Raw genomic sequence first — 17,703 nt, forward strand, 5'->3', positions numbered from 1 at the left:
TTCTGTGACTCAACAAGCAGTGAAGTGACAGGCTCCAAAGGCACAAAGGTGACTATCGGAAGATGACTACGAGAGCAGGTTTTTCCTGAGAAGTGAATAGGACCTGGAAAGCTCAGAAGAGGACAGGAAAAGGCCATGAGGAGCATTACAACTTTTGTTCACACACATTCAAATTAAACCACCTTTCTTAGGAAGAAACTGTCCCAGGTGTTCTCGCATTTCCCTTCAGCTGGTACAGAAACAGGTATGAATACAGAAAAAGAGTTGTTCAACAGCTGCTCTGCATTAACATACATCGCAGGAAGTTACTAAAAAGTCAAGACACTGTAGCAGCTAATTCCTTAAGTCGTTTATTTATCATTGAAGAAACACACAGCAGCAAGTTCTGTGTTGGCTTCAGTATGACCAGATTGTTAATTGTTGTTACCGCACCCCAAAATTGAAGTCAACACAGCCATTACTACAAATCACTTTTTTTGGAAAGGGAAAGAATTGACCCTGAAGACAAAGAATTGGGGGAAGATTCAACAATTTCTCCAAAACCACACATTTTAAATATGACAATATTTATAAATCCTTGAAAGGCATGAATTATCCAGTAATGGAAAAAGCGGTTGTGATATTGGCAACAGAAAATACATAGCCATATGCTTACCAAAACACTTAAATTGTAAAAGCTCGAAGTTTTGTGGTTGTACACTGCAGCAGTATACATTACTGGAACAATGACTGCAAAATAGCCTCCTAGGCATTATGTATTCAAGTAAATCTACAGAAAATATCCCAGTGTAGCTAGTGCTCATAATGTTTATTGTATTTAATTCAAATTTAGACAACTTACTGAATTTAGATAGTGATAAAATAAGTCTCGGAAACCGCCCGCCCTTAAAGATACCTATGTAAAAGAGGGCTTTTATATTTGTCTATTTTTTGGGGCTAATTACAGAAATTGATTTAGCTCTGCTTTTTCAATAATTCCACTGTGTGAAGAGAAGTGTTTTCAACTGCATGTTCTATGATGATAATACCCCATTCCAAATTAAGAAAGACTAAAAATAAAAAGGTCAGCCTGTTTTGGTGCGAGATAGAAGCATTACTCAAGACAGCTGTTGGGCTTGCTTCTTTTTATTTTAGCAACAAATGACCCATGAAATAAGCATCATTTGAAATTTCAAAAACTGGCATTCAATTTCCAACCTTCTGCTGTGAGTTTTGTGCATGATCAATCTATATGAGTAAGTAATTCAAGCTCATGCTTTCATGTTACCTCAAAACATTTGTTAAAGAATTCCAATTCAGAATGTTTATAAGCACAAATATAATCCGTGGATTCGATCAAATCAAAGCTAAAACATTGGTTAAACTCTGTGATTTTCACTTAACGTCGTACAGTGGTCCACCCTTCTTCATCTGTCTCATTTTTAGTACGGCGAAGGGGCTCACGCTCCTTTTCTGTTTTCCAGGAACCCTTCTCCTTCTCCCCATCTCTCTCTCGATCTTTTGATGCTGGCGGGGGAGCAGAAGCCGGAGAAGCAGCAGGAGCAGGAGCTGATCGCCGGACTGTTTCACGTTCTTCGCCGCGTTCTTCTCTCCTATCGTCAGCACGCCGCCATGAGCTTGCTACAAATACAGAAAGACATTAAAACAACCTTTGTCATGCTCCACCAGCAGCCTGCAAGAGTTTAAACAAATACGCCTGGCACCGACAGCCTGATTCTCAATCTTGCCAAGAGGTAATACGATGATGACAGCCAAATGCACAGCTGAATGTTATAGCGAAGTAATGGACAGGAACTACTCAAGCTTCTTCAGGTTCAGGATTGTTGTGAGCAACCCAAGTCTCACCTTTAAAACACAGTAACTGTATTAAGAATGTTTCATTGATGTACGTGGGTTTATGATGTAAAATATATTTTTACATTATTATCAGAATTAAAAGCACAAAAGCGTCTCCTTAGAAATGACTGAACTCTGAAAACAGAAAAATCCTAACTGAAAAACACTTGTGGAAAATGTTTAGGTGTTCGTTATCTCAAGAGACACTGAATTACTCTTCAACCTACTGAAATCGGAGGTGTAAATGGCACTGGATTACACAGTTCCACTGGTAACAGCATTCACTGTCCTTTACTATACGAAAAATTGTTCATTTCCACCAGAAGGATGTTAAGAATTCTACCCCAGCTCTAAGTGAACAAAGCTGTGACATATACCAAACCAGACAGTCAAATAACAAAACTTCTTGATGTATTAAAAATAATAAATCTCCGCAGTGAGAACCCTCAGCCTTTCTGCCAAGGGAAGTCCCGTATGGCACGTTCTGTTCCAGCCTGCTCCCCTGACAGCGCCCTCCCGCCTTCCGGGAGAGCCCACACTCAGCGCAGAGACCAAACGAGATTCTGAACGCGAGAACGCCGGAATGGGAAGCTGTGGTATCTCAAGCTAAATGTATTTGCCGTTAATGTATTTTTAGAACACAGCAAAGGATTAATACATGTACATAATTAAAACAGGTTAAGGCATGTAATTAAAATAGGTTATTCATCAAGATCAATACCACTAATAGCGTGAAACCCACAAGGCCTTGTTTGGAAATATTTCCCTCATGTTTTAATGGGTTTCAGAAATGACCCAGAAATCACTTTCTGGGACATCTACCTTGATAATTCAAGTACAAGAATTTCATTCACCCTGAACATAATCCTACTATGAAAACTGCATACTTAAAATGTTATCCTTCTCCTGCAGATGTGAAATGCTACTACGACACACGAGTACAACTAAAACAAAAATTAAGATTCAAGGAAAAATTCTCAATTACGCTAAAGCTTCTATCTATTACTTTTCTTATGCAAAGGGAGTTTAAGTGGCTGAAAATATAACTTATTCGCATTCTGTCACATCCTAGCACTGCCAGAGTAACATGAAGGCCCTATAACGAATGCAAGCCTTTAGGAACACTAAAATAAACATACGTTCTTCACGGTCAGATCTGAGCGGTGGTCCTCTTCGGAGAGGTGGTTCCCTGTCATCAGTACGTCTATCTCTCATGTCACGACCACCTCTGTCCCACTCTTCACGACGACTTGAATCTCTCCAGCTAGAAGTCTCCTCAGCTGGCCCTCTTCTCCAACCAGCGTCATCCCTTTTGCCATTGAAAATATCCAAAAAAGACTAAATGTTAAGATTTTACCTTTACTGTGGAAAAAAGAAATAATAAATCATAACACAGATATTTTCAGGCCCAGTGGGTCTCTACATAACATACTGACATACTTCCAAACCTTTTCTGTTCTTCTGGAGCCTAACATGAAATTCTCGATAACAGGTTAAAAAAAACAAAACAAAAAAACACGTTAAAAGCAGTAAAGCATTTTGGGATTCCTTCTGTAAACAGTTAATGTCTTAAAAATAACAAATCAACAAGCCCCCAAAATGCCACTGCGCATTTACTGTCTTAAAGTGATTAATATCATACAAACCAACCACTGTTCCTTTCACTCGGCGATGTCACATTCTTTCTTTATCAGCAAGGCACCTTTTTTTTTTTTTTTTTTTTTAACAAAACATTCTAGAAGTATTTAAACAGAGAAGTCAAACCTGGGACGCCTGAAACGATCATCTCGATCAAAATCTCTATCTCTGTCAAATTCACGGTCTTTCTCATTTTCATCACGATCTTTGTCTCTATCCCATTCACGATCTCCTGGAGGTCTGGAGTCTCGGGGAGGACCCCAGCTGTCCTCACGAGCCTTTTCTCTTTCTCTCCATCCCCCTATAAGAAACACAGTCAAAGGAATTTGTGACTGACCTCTGATCCCTCTGTGGACAAAGAATCCTTTTTACTTCCCTCACAGAAACTGGTTCTTCAAGTTTTGATCCCTGAGGATCCAACTCAAGATGCGTGTAAAAAGTGTGCGCATTGAGCAGGAGCCATAGGCAAAACACTGTACGAACTGCTTGGTATAGTAATATAGACGTCATGTATCGGGACTGGCTGCCTGTGACAGTTTAGCAGGGCTGATTATACCCTGCAGTTTTCAGTCAGAAACCACAAACTCCTCAGTCTTGTGCAAAACAAGTGCAAGAAGTAGTAAAGGGGGTAGCTCAGACAGCAGATTGCTTTGTGAGGAGATTTTAGGCAAGCAAATTTTTATGAACATACTGCTTTCTCAATTCCTACTTTAAAATACAACTATCGTTTACAGTGCATCCTGCAATATCGTTCAGTTATTTATGAATGGGAGTTCTTTATTATGCAGCCTGCGTTTTGTTTAAAGAGGAAAAAGCTGAAAGCTTACTGAATGCAAGTATCAAGATTTATGATAACTTTGCTACAGGTTTGGATTATGGAATTAGTGCCTACTTATAAAGTTGATGTGGCACCTAAATCTGAATAAAAAGAACCAGGAAATCAAAATCATATCTAAACGTCATCAACAGTTCTGAAAAGAATCAGAAACAGTTGTAGTAGTCACCATCAACAAGACTTAAGATTAGAAACAAGCTATACCAGAACAGGATAATGCCGATTGTAAGGGACCTCAGAAGGCCATCTGGTCCAAACTCCTGCTCAAAGCAGGGATTTTAAGAAAGGTAAACACAAAAGCAAAAAAGGAATGGTAAAACCAGGAATATCTTTGTACACATAAAAAGACCTTATGAAAACCAGACCCACTTGAATGTTGTATCAAAATCCTCCTTAGGAGGAGGTTAATTTCAGACATACAGATGGGGCAGGGAAAGCCATCAAGGTGTGCTAACCTAGCGACAATGTTTCTCTCCCATCCTGGTAAATTACCAGCATTACTATGTGACATTTAGGTATCTTTCAGGCAAACAACAGACACTGCTGCATTATTAATATTTTTTTTTTTAAGTTCAACCAAATTAAAAGGTTTAATTATACTAACTAAAGGAGTGTCCACATTAGCCAAATTAATCCAGACATTTTCAGAGCTGATTCTCCCATCTCTGGCACCAAGTACATTACATCCATTACGTACTAGGTTAACACACGCTTTGGAGGTTAGATTATTAGGTTATTCTATTTTACCTGGTTTACCAAATGGTCTCCAAGGACCTGGCCTTGAATCATCACTGCTACGCCACGGACCCCTGTCATCATCTCGTCTGGAAAGCCTGTCATCGTCTGTGCTACGCCATGGTCCCCTGTCATCGTCACGCCTTGACATCCTGTCGTCATCCATCCCGCGCCTGGGACCTCTGTCGTCATCCATCCCCCGCCTGGGACCCCTGTCGTCATCTGCAGCACGCCAGCTGCCCCGGTCGTCATCCAGCCCACGCCTGGGTGGCCTATCATCATCCAAAGCCCGTCTGGGCGGCCTGTCATCATCCAGCCCACGCCTGGGTCCTCTGTCATCATCCGCTGCACGCCAACTGCCTCTATCATCGTCCAAGCCGCGCCTGGGTGGCCTGTCGTCATCCAAGCCGCGCCTGGGTGGCCTGTCGTCATCCAAAGCACGTCTGGGTGGCCTATCGTCATCCATTGCACGTCTGGGTGGCCTGTCGTCATCCATTCCACGCCTGGGACCCCTGTCGTCATCTGCAGCCCGCCAACTCCCTCTATCATCATCCAAACCACGCCTGGGCGGCCTGTCATCATCCAATCCACGTCTGGGTGGCCTGTCCTCGTCCCCTTCACGCCTAGGTGGCCTGTCCTCATCTCCTTCACGCCTAGGTGGCCTGTCCTCTGTTGATTCCGTAGCAGGACGGTCCTTTTCTTCTGCAGGACCACGTCGTGGCAGATCATCCCCTCGCCGTGGCAGATCATCCCCTCTCCGGAAAGGTCTTTCATCGTCTCTTGCTTCTCCTCGACGCCAATCTCTACAAAACCATAGGGAATGAGCAAAAAGTAGAAGCTGACATCCAGGAAAGCTTTATATATCAGACTGACATCATCAAACCCCTCAAGACCATTTCCACTTGATGTATGGTTGCAAACACATTTACAGAGCTTGCAGTTTTCAAATGCACATGTTCTAATTGCCTTCATTGCTATGGAAAAGTGGTAGGTCACCATCCCCACAGCCTCACTAAGGCAGAACATTTTATTATCTCCTTTATAACTACAGTTTGAACGACAGTCCCTTGCTGGTTACCTGCTGCAACACAACAGAGAAGAGGTTTGGCTTCTACATCAAGCCTCATCTGACAAACTCGAGCTAAGTCTCAAAGAACCAGTATTAAAAAAAACCCCACAACCATCAAGTAACTATCCCTCTTCTTCACGCACATGCCAATCCTACAGTCCAATCCCAGTTTTCATATGCTTTGGCCCAGTTCCAACCCAACAGATTGGCAATACTTTCACTGACATGCATCCGCAACTAGACACGGCAGGACAACGGAGTAAACTCATGACTCAATCCACTGCTACTCCCTGACGGCAAGCAGGGTGCTACCAGGCTCTGGCAGGCTATCAGTGCTTGCTCGGACTCTCCTTACTAGGATGTATATGAGAAGTAAAGAATTGGTGAGAATTTTCCCTGGGCTATTGAGTCATCAGTTCACCTTTGAAATATGTTTGGATTTGTAACACTGAAAAGATCAGACTAAAGCCTTCCACTGCTGTCACTTCTCTGGACACACCATTTAGTTTAATGTCTACAGGATTTTATACACGTTTTTAGACCATAAACCTTGGCTTTGTCACCAGATTAATCTCTTTCTTTCAGGAAATTACCTTTCCTAAGCTAGTTCCTCAGCAATAAAAAGAAACAAGTAATAGTACTGCTACCTGCTTCTTGGCAAGAGAACAGAAACTACACTGGAGCTGAATCTCATGGATTAAAAAATCACACCAAACAAAAACCTCCAACAACAAAACAACAAATCAAACACCACCCCCCCACCCCCCAAGTTTAGAAATCTACTATGCTACTAAAATGTAAACAAAAGAACAGCAATGACTTGCTACAAAGTAACAGATGTAGGACTCCAAGAGGTGAGACCAAAGAAGCAACAGTTTGTGACAACTGCATTTTAAGAATTTTGAGGAAATGCAAGCAGTGTAGTTCCTAGTTTTGGAAGAATAAGGGAGAATGCAATTACCATTGAGCTGTGAGATAAAAACAAGACATTGAGATTGTTTACTTCCATTTAGACTCAAATTGGATAATCTTCTCCTTTGAAAAATCTGATTGTTTCGATGTAAAAAGACATGTAGAGAAATGGTTATAAAGTTAATCAAATTAGTAAGTACTTCATTCATTCATACTTAAGCACTGTTTTAGGATTTTTAAATCTATTTCTAAGCTATTACTACTCTAATTTTTAAACTATTACTTGAAGGTGAAATTATGCCTCTCATTTTTACATTTTTTTCTTGTTTGACAGCTTCAATGTTCATGCTTCAGCTTTTGTCCTTTCCCTTGTAGAAATCCTGACTCCCACTTTAAAAGTTTACTGAAATTAAGAGTCAAACAGCATCTGACAATGAGCAAGAACAGAGGGATGCATAAATATTAAAAATATTAGTGAATGGCAGTCACTGGTAGTAATGCAATCCAGTTTCTATTGTAGAATCCATTTTTCAACGACATCTAAAAACCCTACGCACACACCTACAAGAGCTGAAAACATGCAGACAGCTTTACCAAATAAAGCAGAAATTTGCTGGCAAAGTTCACGCTATCGTGTCTACCACTGTTACAGTTTTATAACCTTTTTTTTCCCTCATCTTTTAACTCAGGCACAAACAGCATAAACATGAAATAGAGGTCAACTCCCCTTTTCTATACATTTTGGCTTTTTAATATTTCTTGACCACAAGCACGTAAGCATTTGTAGATCCTTTGGGATAGCACTCTGTGGCAGTACTAACTCTAATGAGCTGTGCCAAGTATGACAGCCTGCAGCACTGCCGCACCACTTTTAGTGAATACCAGGTTTGTATTGGTTGTCATTTCAATGCTTCAATGAGCAAGTGTCTAGGTCCTGACAGTATTTTATGGATTTTCTGTGATCTAGAGAAAGAACAAGAAGAGGTACCACCATAAAATGACTTTTTCTACTAAACCTTTTAATTTAACCCTACAAAGCACTTTTATGTAAACCTCTTTTTCCCGCAACTGCAATATCTGTAGTATTTTTTTGTGTAAGGATTGACTTTCTTCTTTTCCTTATGAAATTTTATTACATCTACCACAGAAAGTTCCTTAGTTTTGTTTTCCTCTTTTGTTTCTGATGATAACTACCTTTCTTGTACAGTGAAGGAACAAACCAAATACTCACAGTCTAGTTATAACTCATAATAAAGCCACTAGCTGTCCAAAGAACAGACAGCCTTTGCTGGACTCTTCTGCCTTTCTGTAATCTGTTTTTTTCTTGTAACTGGAACCATCGTATGGAAAAGACAGAGAACACCAGGACATGCTGATTACCTGGAATCCAGGACTCTGGGAATTGCTGCATATTACAATTGGATGCTCCATGACTGTAAGCACCTGTGTACCAATACGGTATGTATGCCAGGGCTGTGCCATTCCCATGAGAAATTTTCTGCGAGACATCTTTTATAGCTTCTCTCCTTGTCCTAGCACCCATAAGGGCTTTTTAATGCATACATCCAACAGCTGTACTTACAGCTAGATACATGCTGCAAATTAAAGCTGAAGCTCTGTACTCTATGTCACTGCCTTTATTATTCAACTCAGAAAGACATTTTGGAATCACTAGCTTACAGCTAGGTTTGCACTGCTGTCTTTGTATCCAACACATTTTCCCTTTAGGGTTAAAACCCAACTGAGGGTAGACTAGAGGGTTACTAAAGAATGCAGCATTACACCTTTCTTCTTCAATTATGTCTGAGTATCATCACTTTTACTTTGTTTTTTCCTGAGTTCAGCAAAAAGAAAATAATTGAAACATCTCTTTACTCATAATTCCATAAAGACATTAATTTTGACTGCTATTAGTATTTCCTTTCAGTATTCCTCAGTATATTGCTTTTAGTAAAAGAGAGAAGGAAAGTTTTACTAAACATGCCACATAATATTCCAAAGGATGCTGTCCTGAAAAGTAAAATTACTGAAAAGAATATTGGTTCTGTTCTACCTCAAACCAGGACAGATGCCCAATTTTAACTCCTCAGTAGTCACTTGGCTCAATTTCTACAAAACCTGAATGAGAAAGAACTAAGACAATGCTAATTCAGAAAAACTATGCTATGATTCAAAAATGAATATGGGTCACCTGTATCATTCTGTTGTGGAAAAAAAAATATAAAATCGAAGCATACAAATAGATGCATTAAACACTTCTGCAATATGTTAATCGTCAAAGGCTTCATCCAGGAGTTTCATCCAATTTTTGATTTTGCAATTCACAAGAAAGTGTATCACCACCAAGAATGGCAACACAGCTTTTAAGGAAAGACTGGAAGACCATTTTGCTTATCAAAAGATTCAAATATGTCAGATGAAATTACTTGAGAGAGTAACAGTAAATTAAATTGTTTCCACTGGAGTCAGAGTAAGCTGTAATGGATTTAAATTGTTGCACTGGAAATTAAGGTTAGACATTTATAAAAAAAAATCTATCTGCCTGGAAGGCTAATTAAGCAACAGAACTTAGTGCCAATTGGAACAAGCAGTGGTGTATCCATCAGCACAGGCTTTTAAGAACAACGAGACATGCACCACCAGAAACATTTTAGGTACAGCTCATCCTATTGTGGAGCAGAGGTATGGACAAACATTAAAGATTTTATCTTCTACAACTGTTTAAACTGTCTTTGTTATTAGTGAACATACCCAAAACCCCTAAAATATATAGATGTGACCAAGCTTCTTTTTTTTTTTTAAGCGCAAAGTACCTTCAGAATATTCTTCCTTCAGAAATCCTTCCTTCTCTGTTCAATACAGTCTTTCAGAACTTTGTTTTAGTTTATGGCAGGTATTTTCAGCTCTGTGATTTACTGGAACTTGAACAGTTTAATACTCTGAATTTTGACTTCACTATTCTTACTGTCAGTTTTCTGAATGAAAAATCTCAAACAGTTTCTTCATCTAGGACCCCTGCATTTGTCATCCTCCCCAGAAATTTTTAATTTAAAAAAGAAACCAAGTAAGCAACTTGTTTATCAGACGCAGAAGGTGTCTGCTAACTTTCACCTATCTAGGCTAAATAAAACAGGAATGTCACCTGAATGCAGTGCCAAAATAAAACCTCTCTCTCATTCTGAGATCCTTACAAAGCAATTTTTAATAGAAGGTAAAGGCATGAGATATTACTCAGTGCAGCTTTAGCAGTAGCTACAAGAAGGGAGCCTATGAATTTTGAGCCCAATACAACTGGTGTTCAGTGATTACCTTTCCACTGGTGCTCGTCGCCATTCAGATTCTGTCTCCCCACCTCTTCTCCAGGAGCTTTCAGACTCCCTATCACCCCAGCGAGATTCCTGCATGTCAAAGAAATAAGGAACATTCTTTTTGAATACTGTGAAGGTTTTTAAGTCCCTTTAGAGCATACTACGTCATTAAAACTCACTTGTTACACTGCAGAGAATACTGAACTATCAGGAGTTTGAGTAACTTAAGTATAGTCTTAACTGACTAACTTTATTGCTTCTGGCAGAGTTTAAAAAACAATATGGTATTCTTTGTGCCACATACTTTACTAATAGGGTCAGGTATACGCAAATATTCCGAAAAGTTTATGAACAAGTGTATGAACAATAGCTACAGTAAGCCATAGCTACCACTTATTAACAAAAAAGAGGTTCTAACAGTTTCACTTTCCTGCTGCTTAATGACAGTAGGAATGAATTAAAAAACTTACTTGTTTTTGTGCTTTCTAATCAGATCATAATATGTAACTGAATAAACTGAAAGCTCTCTGTAGCAAAGATTTCGTTCTGGGTACCTCAATGCACAGAACACCTGAGATATTTGTGCTTCACGCATGTTGCTTCGATGCAAAGCAGAGCAATAATTTTTCTTTTTTTAAATAAAGGTAAAATGTCTCTCCCCATTGCTTGAACAAAGACAGAACATTTAAACTATTTCTAACAGAGTTGTTTATTCCTTAATTCCACCACAAGAAACAAATTAGGTAAACCATATGAAGTACCTGATTTCACATAATCACACCACCTCTTTATAAAAGAGTATTCTGGTCTCAAACCACGCTTTGAAAAGTGTTTTTATTTGTCAAAGTCTATGCTTCAAATATGGGGAAACACACAGGCTCTGCAAGATCTTGCGTATCCACTACTCCTTGAGTGTCTACTTAAATGCTTTTGAAATGACCCCAACAAACAAGCGTGAGCAAAGAAATAATCCCAAACCTGCAAATGTCATTTTTCAAGTGGTACAGATCTCTCTCAGAACCCGAGCCAGCTTTTCCACATAATCAAGTGCCCATGGCTAGGAGTACCTCTTATGTGAAAAATACCGATGATGATTATTTCCCTGATAGGCTATCAAAACAACTTATACAAGCTCTGATCACTTATCTTCATAGTGTTACTCAGTGAAGTATGCATTGAACAAAGACAATGGCTATGGTAGATGAAATTTAAAACTAGTCCTCTTACTGATAAGTTCTGAAATAGTGGGAGCGTAGAAGGTTTGTGGTACTCAGTTACATTCTTTTAAATCATTAAACATTTATTTGCAAATACCTTTCACTTTCTTTCCTGTTGGATTGGGATAATGATTTTCCCCAATGCTTATATTTGTAAACAGGAAGTTGCACACACCTCTTGGTTTTATGTTATTGCATATTTCTTATAAAATATAAAACTATGCTTTTATGTTTAGTCTGGAATTTTCCTTCAACATCTACTCTAGTTCCTGACTTTGGCGTGAGTCACTATACTTGCTTCAAATATAGCTTTCCTCCTTTTGTGTTAAAGAGTATTTTATTCAATATTCTTTTTAGTCTTTATTTGTTTAGTTTTTAAACAGCTTGCAGATCCTAGTAGTTTCTTTGTTTCACTTTATTACTAAACTACAGATTCCAGATCCTGATAGGGAGCTGAAACTAAATGACAATTACTTAACTATTAAATTAGCCATCTACTCTACAACTTTAAAAAAAAACAAAACAAAACAAAACACTATTTTGCAATGCTACCATCTTCTTCCAAATAATTCACAGAAGAAGCAGCAGTCAAAAAGAAACTGAACCTGTAGGTATTACCTACCTTTCTTGAAAATGGGTCATCCAGACCTCTCCTTTCTCCTTCTCGACGACGCTGTCTTTCTTCTATCTCCATTTCTCTTTGACGTTTTTTCTTCTCCAGTTCTTCTAGTTTTTTGACACGCTCCTGGTATTCACGCTGTTCCTGCTCCCGTTTCTCACGCTCAATGCGTTCCTTTTCCTCACGCTCTACAGAGTTGCAAACATAAACAGAATGTATTACCAATATAAATTCTGTTACTTTGCTGTGTCCACAGAAAGATTACAAAATACAATCTCTCCCCTTTGGCTCATTAAAAAAACCAAACCCAAGCATTTCACAGGGTGCGTTTAACTAACCATAGAATCTGTTTTCTGGAAGCATCCTAACTCAAAAGTAATAGGAAAAAGAACCCTGATACAGTCATTAATGTGATGTCTTGCAAAACAGCTAGCAAGAAATGAAAGGAAACACTCCAATACCTGTACAGTAACTTGATGTGATGTAGAGACCACAAATGTGCCAACTAAAATATCGGTAACTACCTCAAGCATGGTAGAGGATCCCTTTCTTAGAAAAGGTCAAACCAAAAAATCAGCTAGCAGTGTCAGAAATTTGACATTCAGGATGGCTTGGTTTTTGTTTGTCTGGTTTTTAAATACTGCATGATTATGAAATCTGATATACAAAATCTTCATCCAAGTGACAAGTAGGACAGAAATTTACGCTACAGAAAGTCTATCATCTTTTCTTTTCTAAAGCCTTGAAACAGGCTACCAGACAAAGCAATTCACAAAGAAAGGTGTGTGAGTCACAATTCTCGAGTTCTTAATGTGACACCAATGCTCCCTTTCTATTCTCTTCAAGATGTGAACAAACAAGTGGACAGAACTGAAACTAAACAAAAAAATGAGTCTTTGATTTTAGTTGTTAGCCTCTCTTACTTTATCTCCTCCTTTATTATATGTGTAGGAGAAGGGAAGGGCGGGAAACATGCACTTGCTTCATTTTCCCTTCCCCCTATAAAGCTTTACCTTCATGCTTATGCTGCACGCGTAAGCACTCAGAAGGTGCATTAGGTAAAATGTAAAGGTACATTGTCTAACAGCAATGAACAAAGTCTTCACCACTGACTGAAAGTGAAAAGACTTCCTCCGACATTGTGAAACAGGGAAACCAAAAGTTAGCTGTGTACACATCTGGAATGGGTCAAGGATGTAAAGGATAAAATAACCACGTTCTTGATTATACCTTTAAGCAGCTGTTCTTCTCGTAATCTTTGTTCTTCTTCCTCCTTTTCTCTGTAATAAGTAATGCGCCTCTCTTCTTTGCGTTGTTTCTTGCGTTCCTCCAAACGATTGCGCCTCTCTTCTGCTAACCGTTCCTGGAACTGCTTGAGTTTATCCTGAAATACATAGAAAACATATGAAACCACCAGAACTGTAACATTTAAGAGTTAGACAGTTACACAAATTGCTAAACAAAGCTGCACAGAAACACTAACCAACCGCAACATAGTAACTCTGCTCCACTGAAAAGCAACTACCTATTTGCTGTTTCAACCTTTTCTGCAATAAATTTTGCATAAGGGAATATAATCCTACTAAGAAGAAAGACAATCAGCATGCACAATTTTAGTCCATCTCCTTTTTAAGGAAATTACCTGAATAATAATAGAATCATAGAATAGTTCAGGTTGGAAGGGACCTCAAAGATCACCTAGTTTCACTCCCCTGCCCTGGGCAGGGACACCTCCCACCAGCCCAGGTTGCTCCAAGCCCCGTCCAACCTGGCCTTGAACACCTCCAGGGATGGGGCAGCCACAGCTTCTCGGGGCAACCTGGGCCAGTGCCTCACCACCCTCAGAATGAAAAATTTCTTCCTAACATCTAATCTAAATTCACCTTCTTCCAGTTTAAAGGCATTCCCCCTTGTGCTGTCACTACACGCCCTTGTAAAAAGTCCCTCTCCAGCTTTCTTGTAGGCCCCCTTCAGATACTGGAAGGCTGGTATAAGGTCTCCCCGAAGCCTTCTCTTCTCCAGGCTGAACACCCCAACTCTCTCAGCCTCTCCTCATAGGTGAGGTGCTCCAGCCCTCTGATCATCTTCGTGGCCTCCTCTGGACCTGCTCCAACAGGTCCGTGTCCTTCTTATGTTGAGGGCTCCAGAGCTCGACACAATATTCCAGGTGGGGTCTCATGAGAGCAGAGCCTCGACCTGCTGGCCAAGTTGCTTTTGATGCAGCCCAGGATATGATTGGCTTTCTGGGCTGCGAGTACACATAGCCAGCTCATGTTGAGTTTCTCATCAACCAACATCCCCAAGTCCTCCTCAGGGCTGCTCTCAATCCATTCTCCACCCAGCCTGTATTTGTGCTTGGGATTGCCCTGGCCCACATGCAGGACCTTGCACTTGGCCTTGTTGAACTTCATGAGGTTTGCACAGGCCCACCTCTCAAGCCCGTGCAGGTTCCTCTGGATGGCATCCCTTCCCTCCAGCATGTCAACCGTTACACACAGTTTGGTATTGTCGGTAAACTTGCTGAGGGTGCACTCCATCCCAACATCCATGTCACCAACAAAGATTTTAAACAGCACCGGTCCCAGTACCAATGCCTGAGGAACACCACTCATCACCTGGACATGGACCCGTTGACCACAACTCTTTGAGTGCAACCGTCCAGCCAGTTTCTTATCCACCGAGTGGTCCACTAGTTAAATCCATGTCTCTCTCAAATTTAGAGACCAGGATGTCGTGCAGAACAGTGTCAAATGCTTTGCACAAGTCCAGGTCCATCTGTTGCTCTCCCCTTATCCACCAACGCTGTAACACCATTGCAAAAGGCCACCAGATTTGTCAGGCACAATTTGCCCTTAGTGAAGCCATGTTGGTTGTCACCAATCACCTCCTTATTTTCCATGTGCCTTAGCAGAGTTTCCAGGAGGATCTGCTCCATGATCTTGCCTAGCACACAGGTGAGACTGACCAGCCTGTAGTTCCCTTTATCTAAAATACCGGTACCTAAAATACATTACCTAAAATCACCTACATAGTTGCAAAGGATCATATGCAGTTACTTAACTTATTTTAATATAATACCTCTTTTGCTTTTTTTTTTTTTAAACCAGTTCTTACTGTAAACACAGCCAAATAATCAAAGCTATAAGCAGCCTCAGCAAATGTAGAATTTTAAAAATGTCGAGCAAGAAACAAAAGCACAGTTCTATCCCTACCCTCATGGTCTAATTTGTTATTAAATTTTGCAAACATAAAACACAACTTGAAGTTCCAAATAATTGGACTATCAAAATAATTTCTGGATTCAAACAAAAAGATTAAAAAAACCCAGTAGACAAGTATTTCTGTCTAATTTTCGACTTCAATATTATTGTCAGTATTATTCCGTCACCACAGTTAAGTCCAAGTACTTGTACAGATAGAGCTGGCTGCTCATACACTACCCAATGATCTCTTAGTAATAGCTGCATTGAAATAAATAATTCACCTATCTTTTATTTTCCAAATAAGCTATTCCAAAAGTTGTCAAAAATTTTAAGGGATAATATATAGGAACGGGTGCAAGAACATTTTTATATTTTTTTTAGTCAAAGCAGAAAAAAACCAATTCCATTATTCTGAAGCATTCTAGATACTAATTTGTTTCTAGATTTCGTGAAGAATCACTGGGTCACAAGTTTAGTTCCTCACTTTAGGGGAATGTTTTATTACAATACCATATCTTGCGTACCTCATAAACTGTTCGTCGTGATGCTTTGAGCCTGGCTTCAAATAAATCTCTATCCTCCAACATCCTTGAGAGTCTGTTCTTATGCTCAAGGGCTTTCTCGCGCTCCAACTGCAAAGTGGTGATCTAAAAATAGATAATATAAAAAAGTATTACAAAGGAAAACCTTACCATATATTTGCATTCAATCTACCTCAGTCACTCGAAAGAGAAATTCTCTTTTCCTCTTTCAGATCCTGGACAGAAGATACTGCTGTCCACTAGCATAATGAGACTGCAAAGCTAACACTTCGTTCTTCGTATCAACTTTTTCCCTTCTTCCCTTGGATTGAGTTGGGAAAAAAAAAAAAAAAAGACAGTGCAAAACCCACTATTTTTCATTCATTGCTAATGGGTTTTATCATCTGAACAAAAAATTCTTACCCTTTCTTCCTCCTGTTGCTCCCACAGCTCCATATCATGCACTCTTTGCTCCTCATATGCAGTCTTTATCAAAGGAATTTCTTCTAAGCGCTTCGCTCTTTCAAAATAGTCAATCTAAAGAAAGATATCATACCTTTAGCATGCAAATACCAAATCCGGAAGACTCAGTTTTTCAGCACCCCCCAAAGAAAACCCCAATATCTGGAGACTTCTCCAATCTATCTGATATATTATCGTTACATAAGAACAACCACATTGGACCACATCAAAGGTCCACCTAACCAAGAACCTGCCTCTACCACTGGGCAACTACATGCACTCCTAGGCAAGGATGCAAGAATAGAGGCAGGCATATATACAATACTCTCAGCATCATCAATTTTCAGCCCCCAGCATTTTCTGTGTTGAAGGTTTTTTTCTATTTAGTAGGCATTGGTGGATTTCTCCTCTCGTCCTTTTGAACGCAATGAAGCTTTTCATACACAATAACGTACTTTGGAAAGAACTCCTGTGCATCTATGGTTCACAGCATGAAGACCCACCTTCTACCTACAAATAGTTCTGAATACGGCTCCGACTAGCTTCACTTGATGTTGCCTGGTACACTTATCCCTTGCAGTGCAAGAACAACTGCTCCCCCTTGTCACCTGTTACAAGAAGTACAGTCTTACAGACCCCTACCACATTCCTCTCTCCAGAAGTCTTTCAGACACAGGAGTACTAATTCACACAGACATTTCTCACAGAGAAGCCAATCCCCATCATTGACAATTCTTGTTGGCCTCCCCTCAAAATTCCAGTTCAACTTCATTCTTTTTGAGATAGAGAGACTCGAAGTGCACACAGCGCTCAAGATGCAGAACCATCAAGTTCTCATTGCCGGCTAATAATGTTCAGTTTGGAGCCCATCATTTAATATGTAAAGCTAAATATTGGGGGATTTTTTTCCGCTTTCCCTGCACTAAGTATTTTATATCTATGTGAACTGAACTTCATTCAAAGACTCTTCCTTTTACCTCAGAGCTGCGAAGTTTTCTTTGGTGAAGAACTTCATAAAAAGCTTTTGGAAAACCCAAACACCAACCAGACCACCCTTACTCACGTTTGTTTTGACAGCTTCAGACAACTCCAAGGAACAGCCCTGGCTTACAATTCTTCTGTAGAAGCTGTGCTGACCTTTCTGGGTAGATCATATTTACCCAGATGACTACTAATTCTACTGTTAAATTTTCTGCTACTTTCCCCAGTATGAGCATCAGGCTTACAAGCCTGCAGCATAAAAAAAACTCATTGGAACCTTTTTATGTAACTTGCCAATTTCTAGTATCAAGCCAGTTTTAAGTGAACCGAATTACCAACTGTATCATATAACCTCTGTTTCATTCTT

General features: G+C 39.8%; 1 protein-coding gene across 1 annotated transcript in view; it reads right to left on the reverse strand.

Moving 5' to 3' along the window:
- Nucleotides 1-337: 337 nt before the first annotated feature.
- Nucleotides 338-17,703, reverse strand: part of EIF3A (eukaryotic translation initiation factor 3, subunit A) — a 33,230-nt gene continuing 15,864 nt past the window's right edge. Inside the window, exons 13-22 of the mRNA XM_009881587.1 lie at nucleotides 16,317-16,430; nucleotides 15,897-16,019; nucleotides 13,400-13,553; nucleotides 12,173-12,357; nucleotides 10,335-10,423; nucleotides 5,255-5,847; nucleotides 5,057-5,224; nucleotides 3,601-3,775; nucleotides 2,976-3,145; nucleotides 338-1,620 (exon numbers count right to left, since the gene is read on the reverse strand). Coding sequence (XP_009879889.1) covers nucleotides 1,379-1,620; nucleotides 2,976-3,145; nucleotides 3,601-3,775; nucleotides 5,057-5,224; nucleotides 5,255-5,847; nucleotides 10,335-10,423; nucleotides 12,173-12,357; nucleotides 13,400-13,553; nucleotides 15,897-16,019; nucleotides 16,317-16,430 — 2,013 coding nt within the window. The 3' untranslated portion in view covers nucleotides 338-1,378. The remainder of the gene's footprint in view (nucleotides 1,621-2,975; nucleotides 3,146-3,600; nucleotides 3,776-5,056; nucleotides 5,225-5,254; nucleotides 5,848-10,334; nucleotides 10,424-12,172; nucleotides 12,358-13,399; nucleotides 13,554-15,896; nucleotides 16,020-16,316; nucleotides 16,431-17,703) is intronic.

The sequence above is a fragment of the Charadrius vociferus genome, unplaced genomic scaffold (genome assembly GCF_000708025.1).
Source record: "Charadrius vociferus isolate BGI_N301 unplaced genomic scaffold, ASM70802v2 scaffold282, whole genome shotgun sequence".
NCBI lineage: Eukaryota > Metazoa > Chordata > Aves > Charadriiformes > Charadriidae > Charadrius > Charadrius vociferus.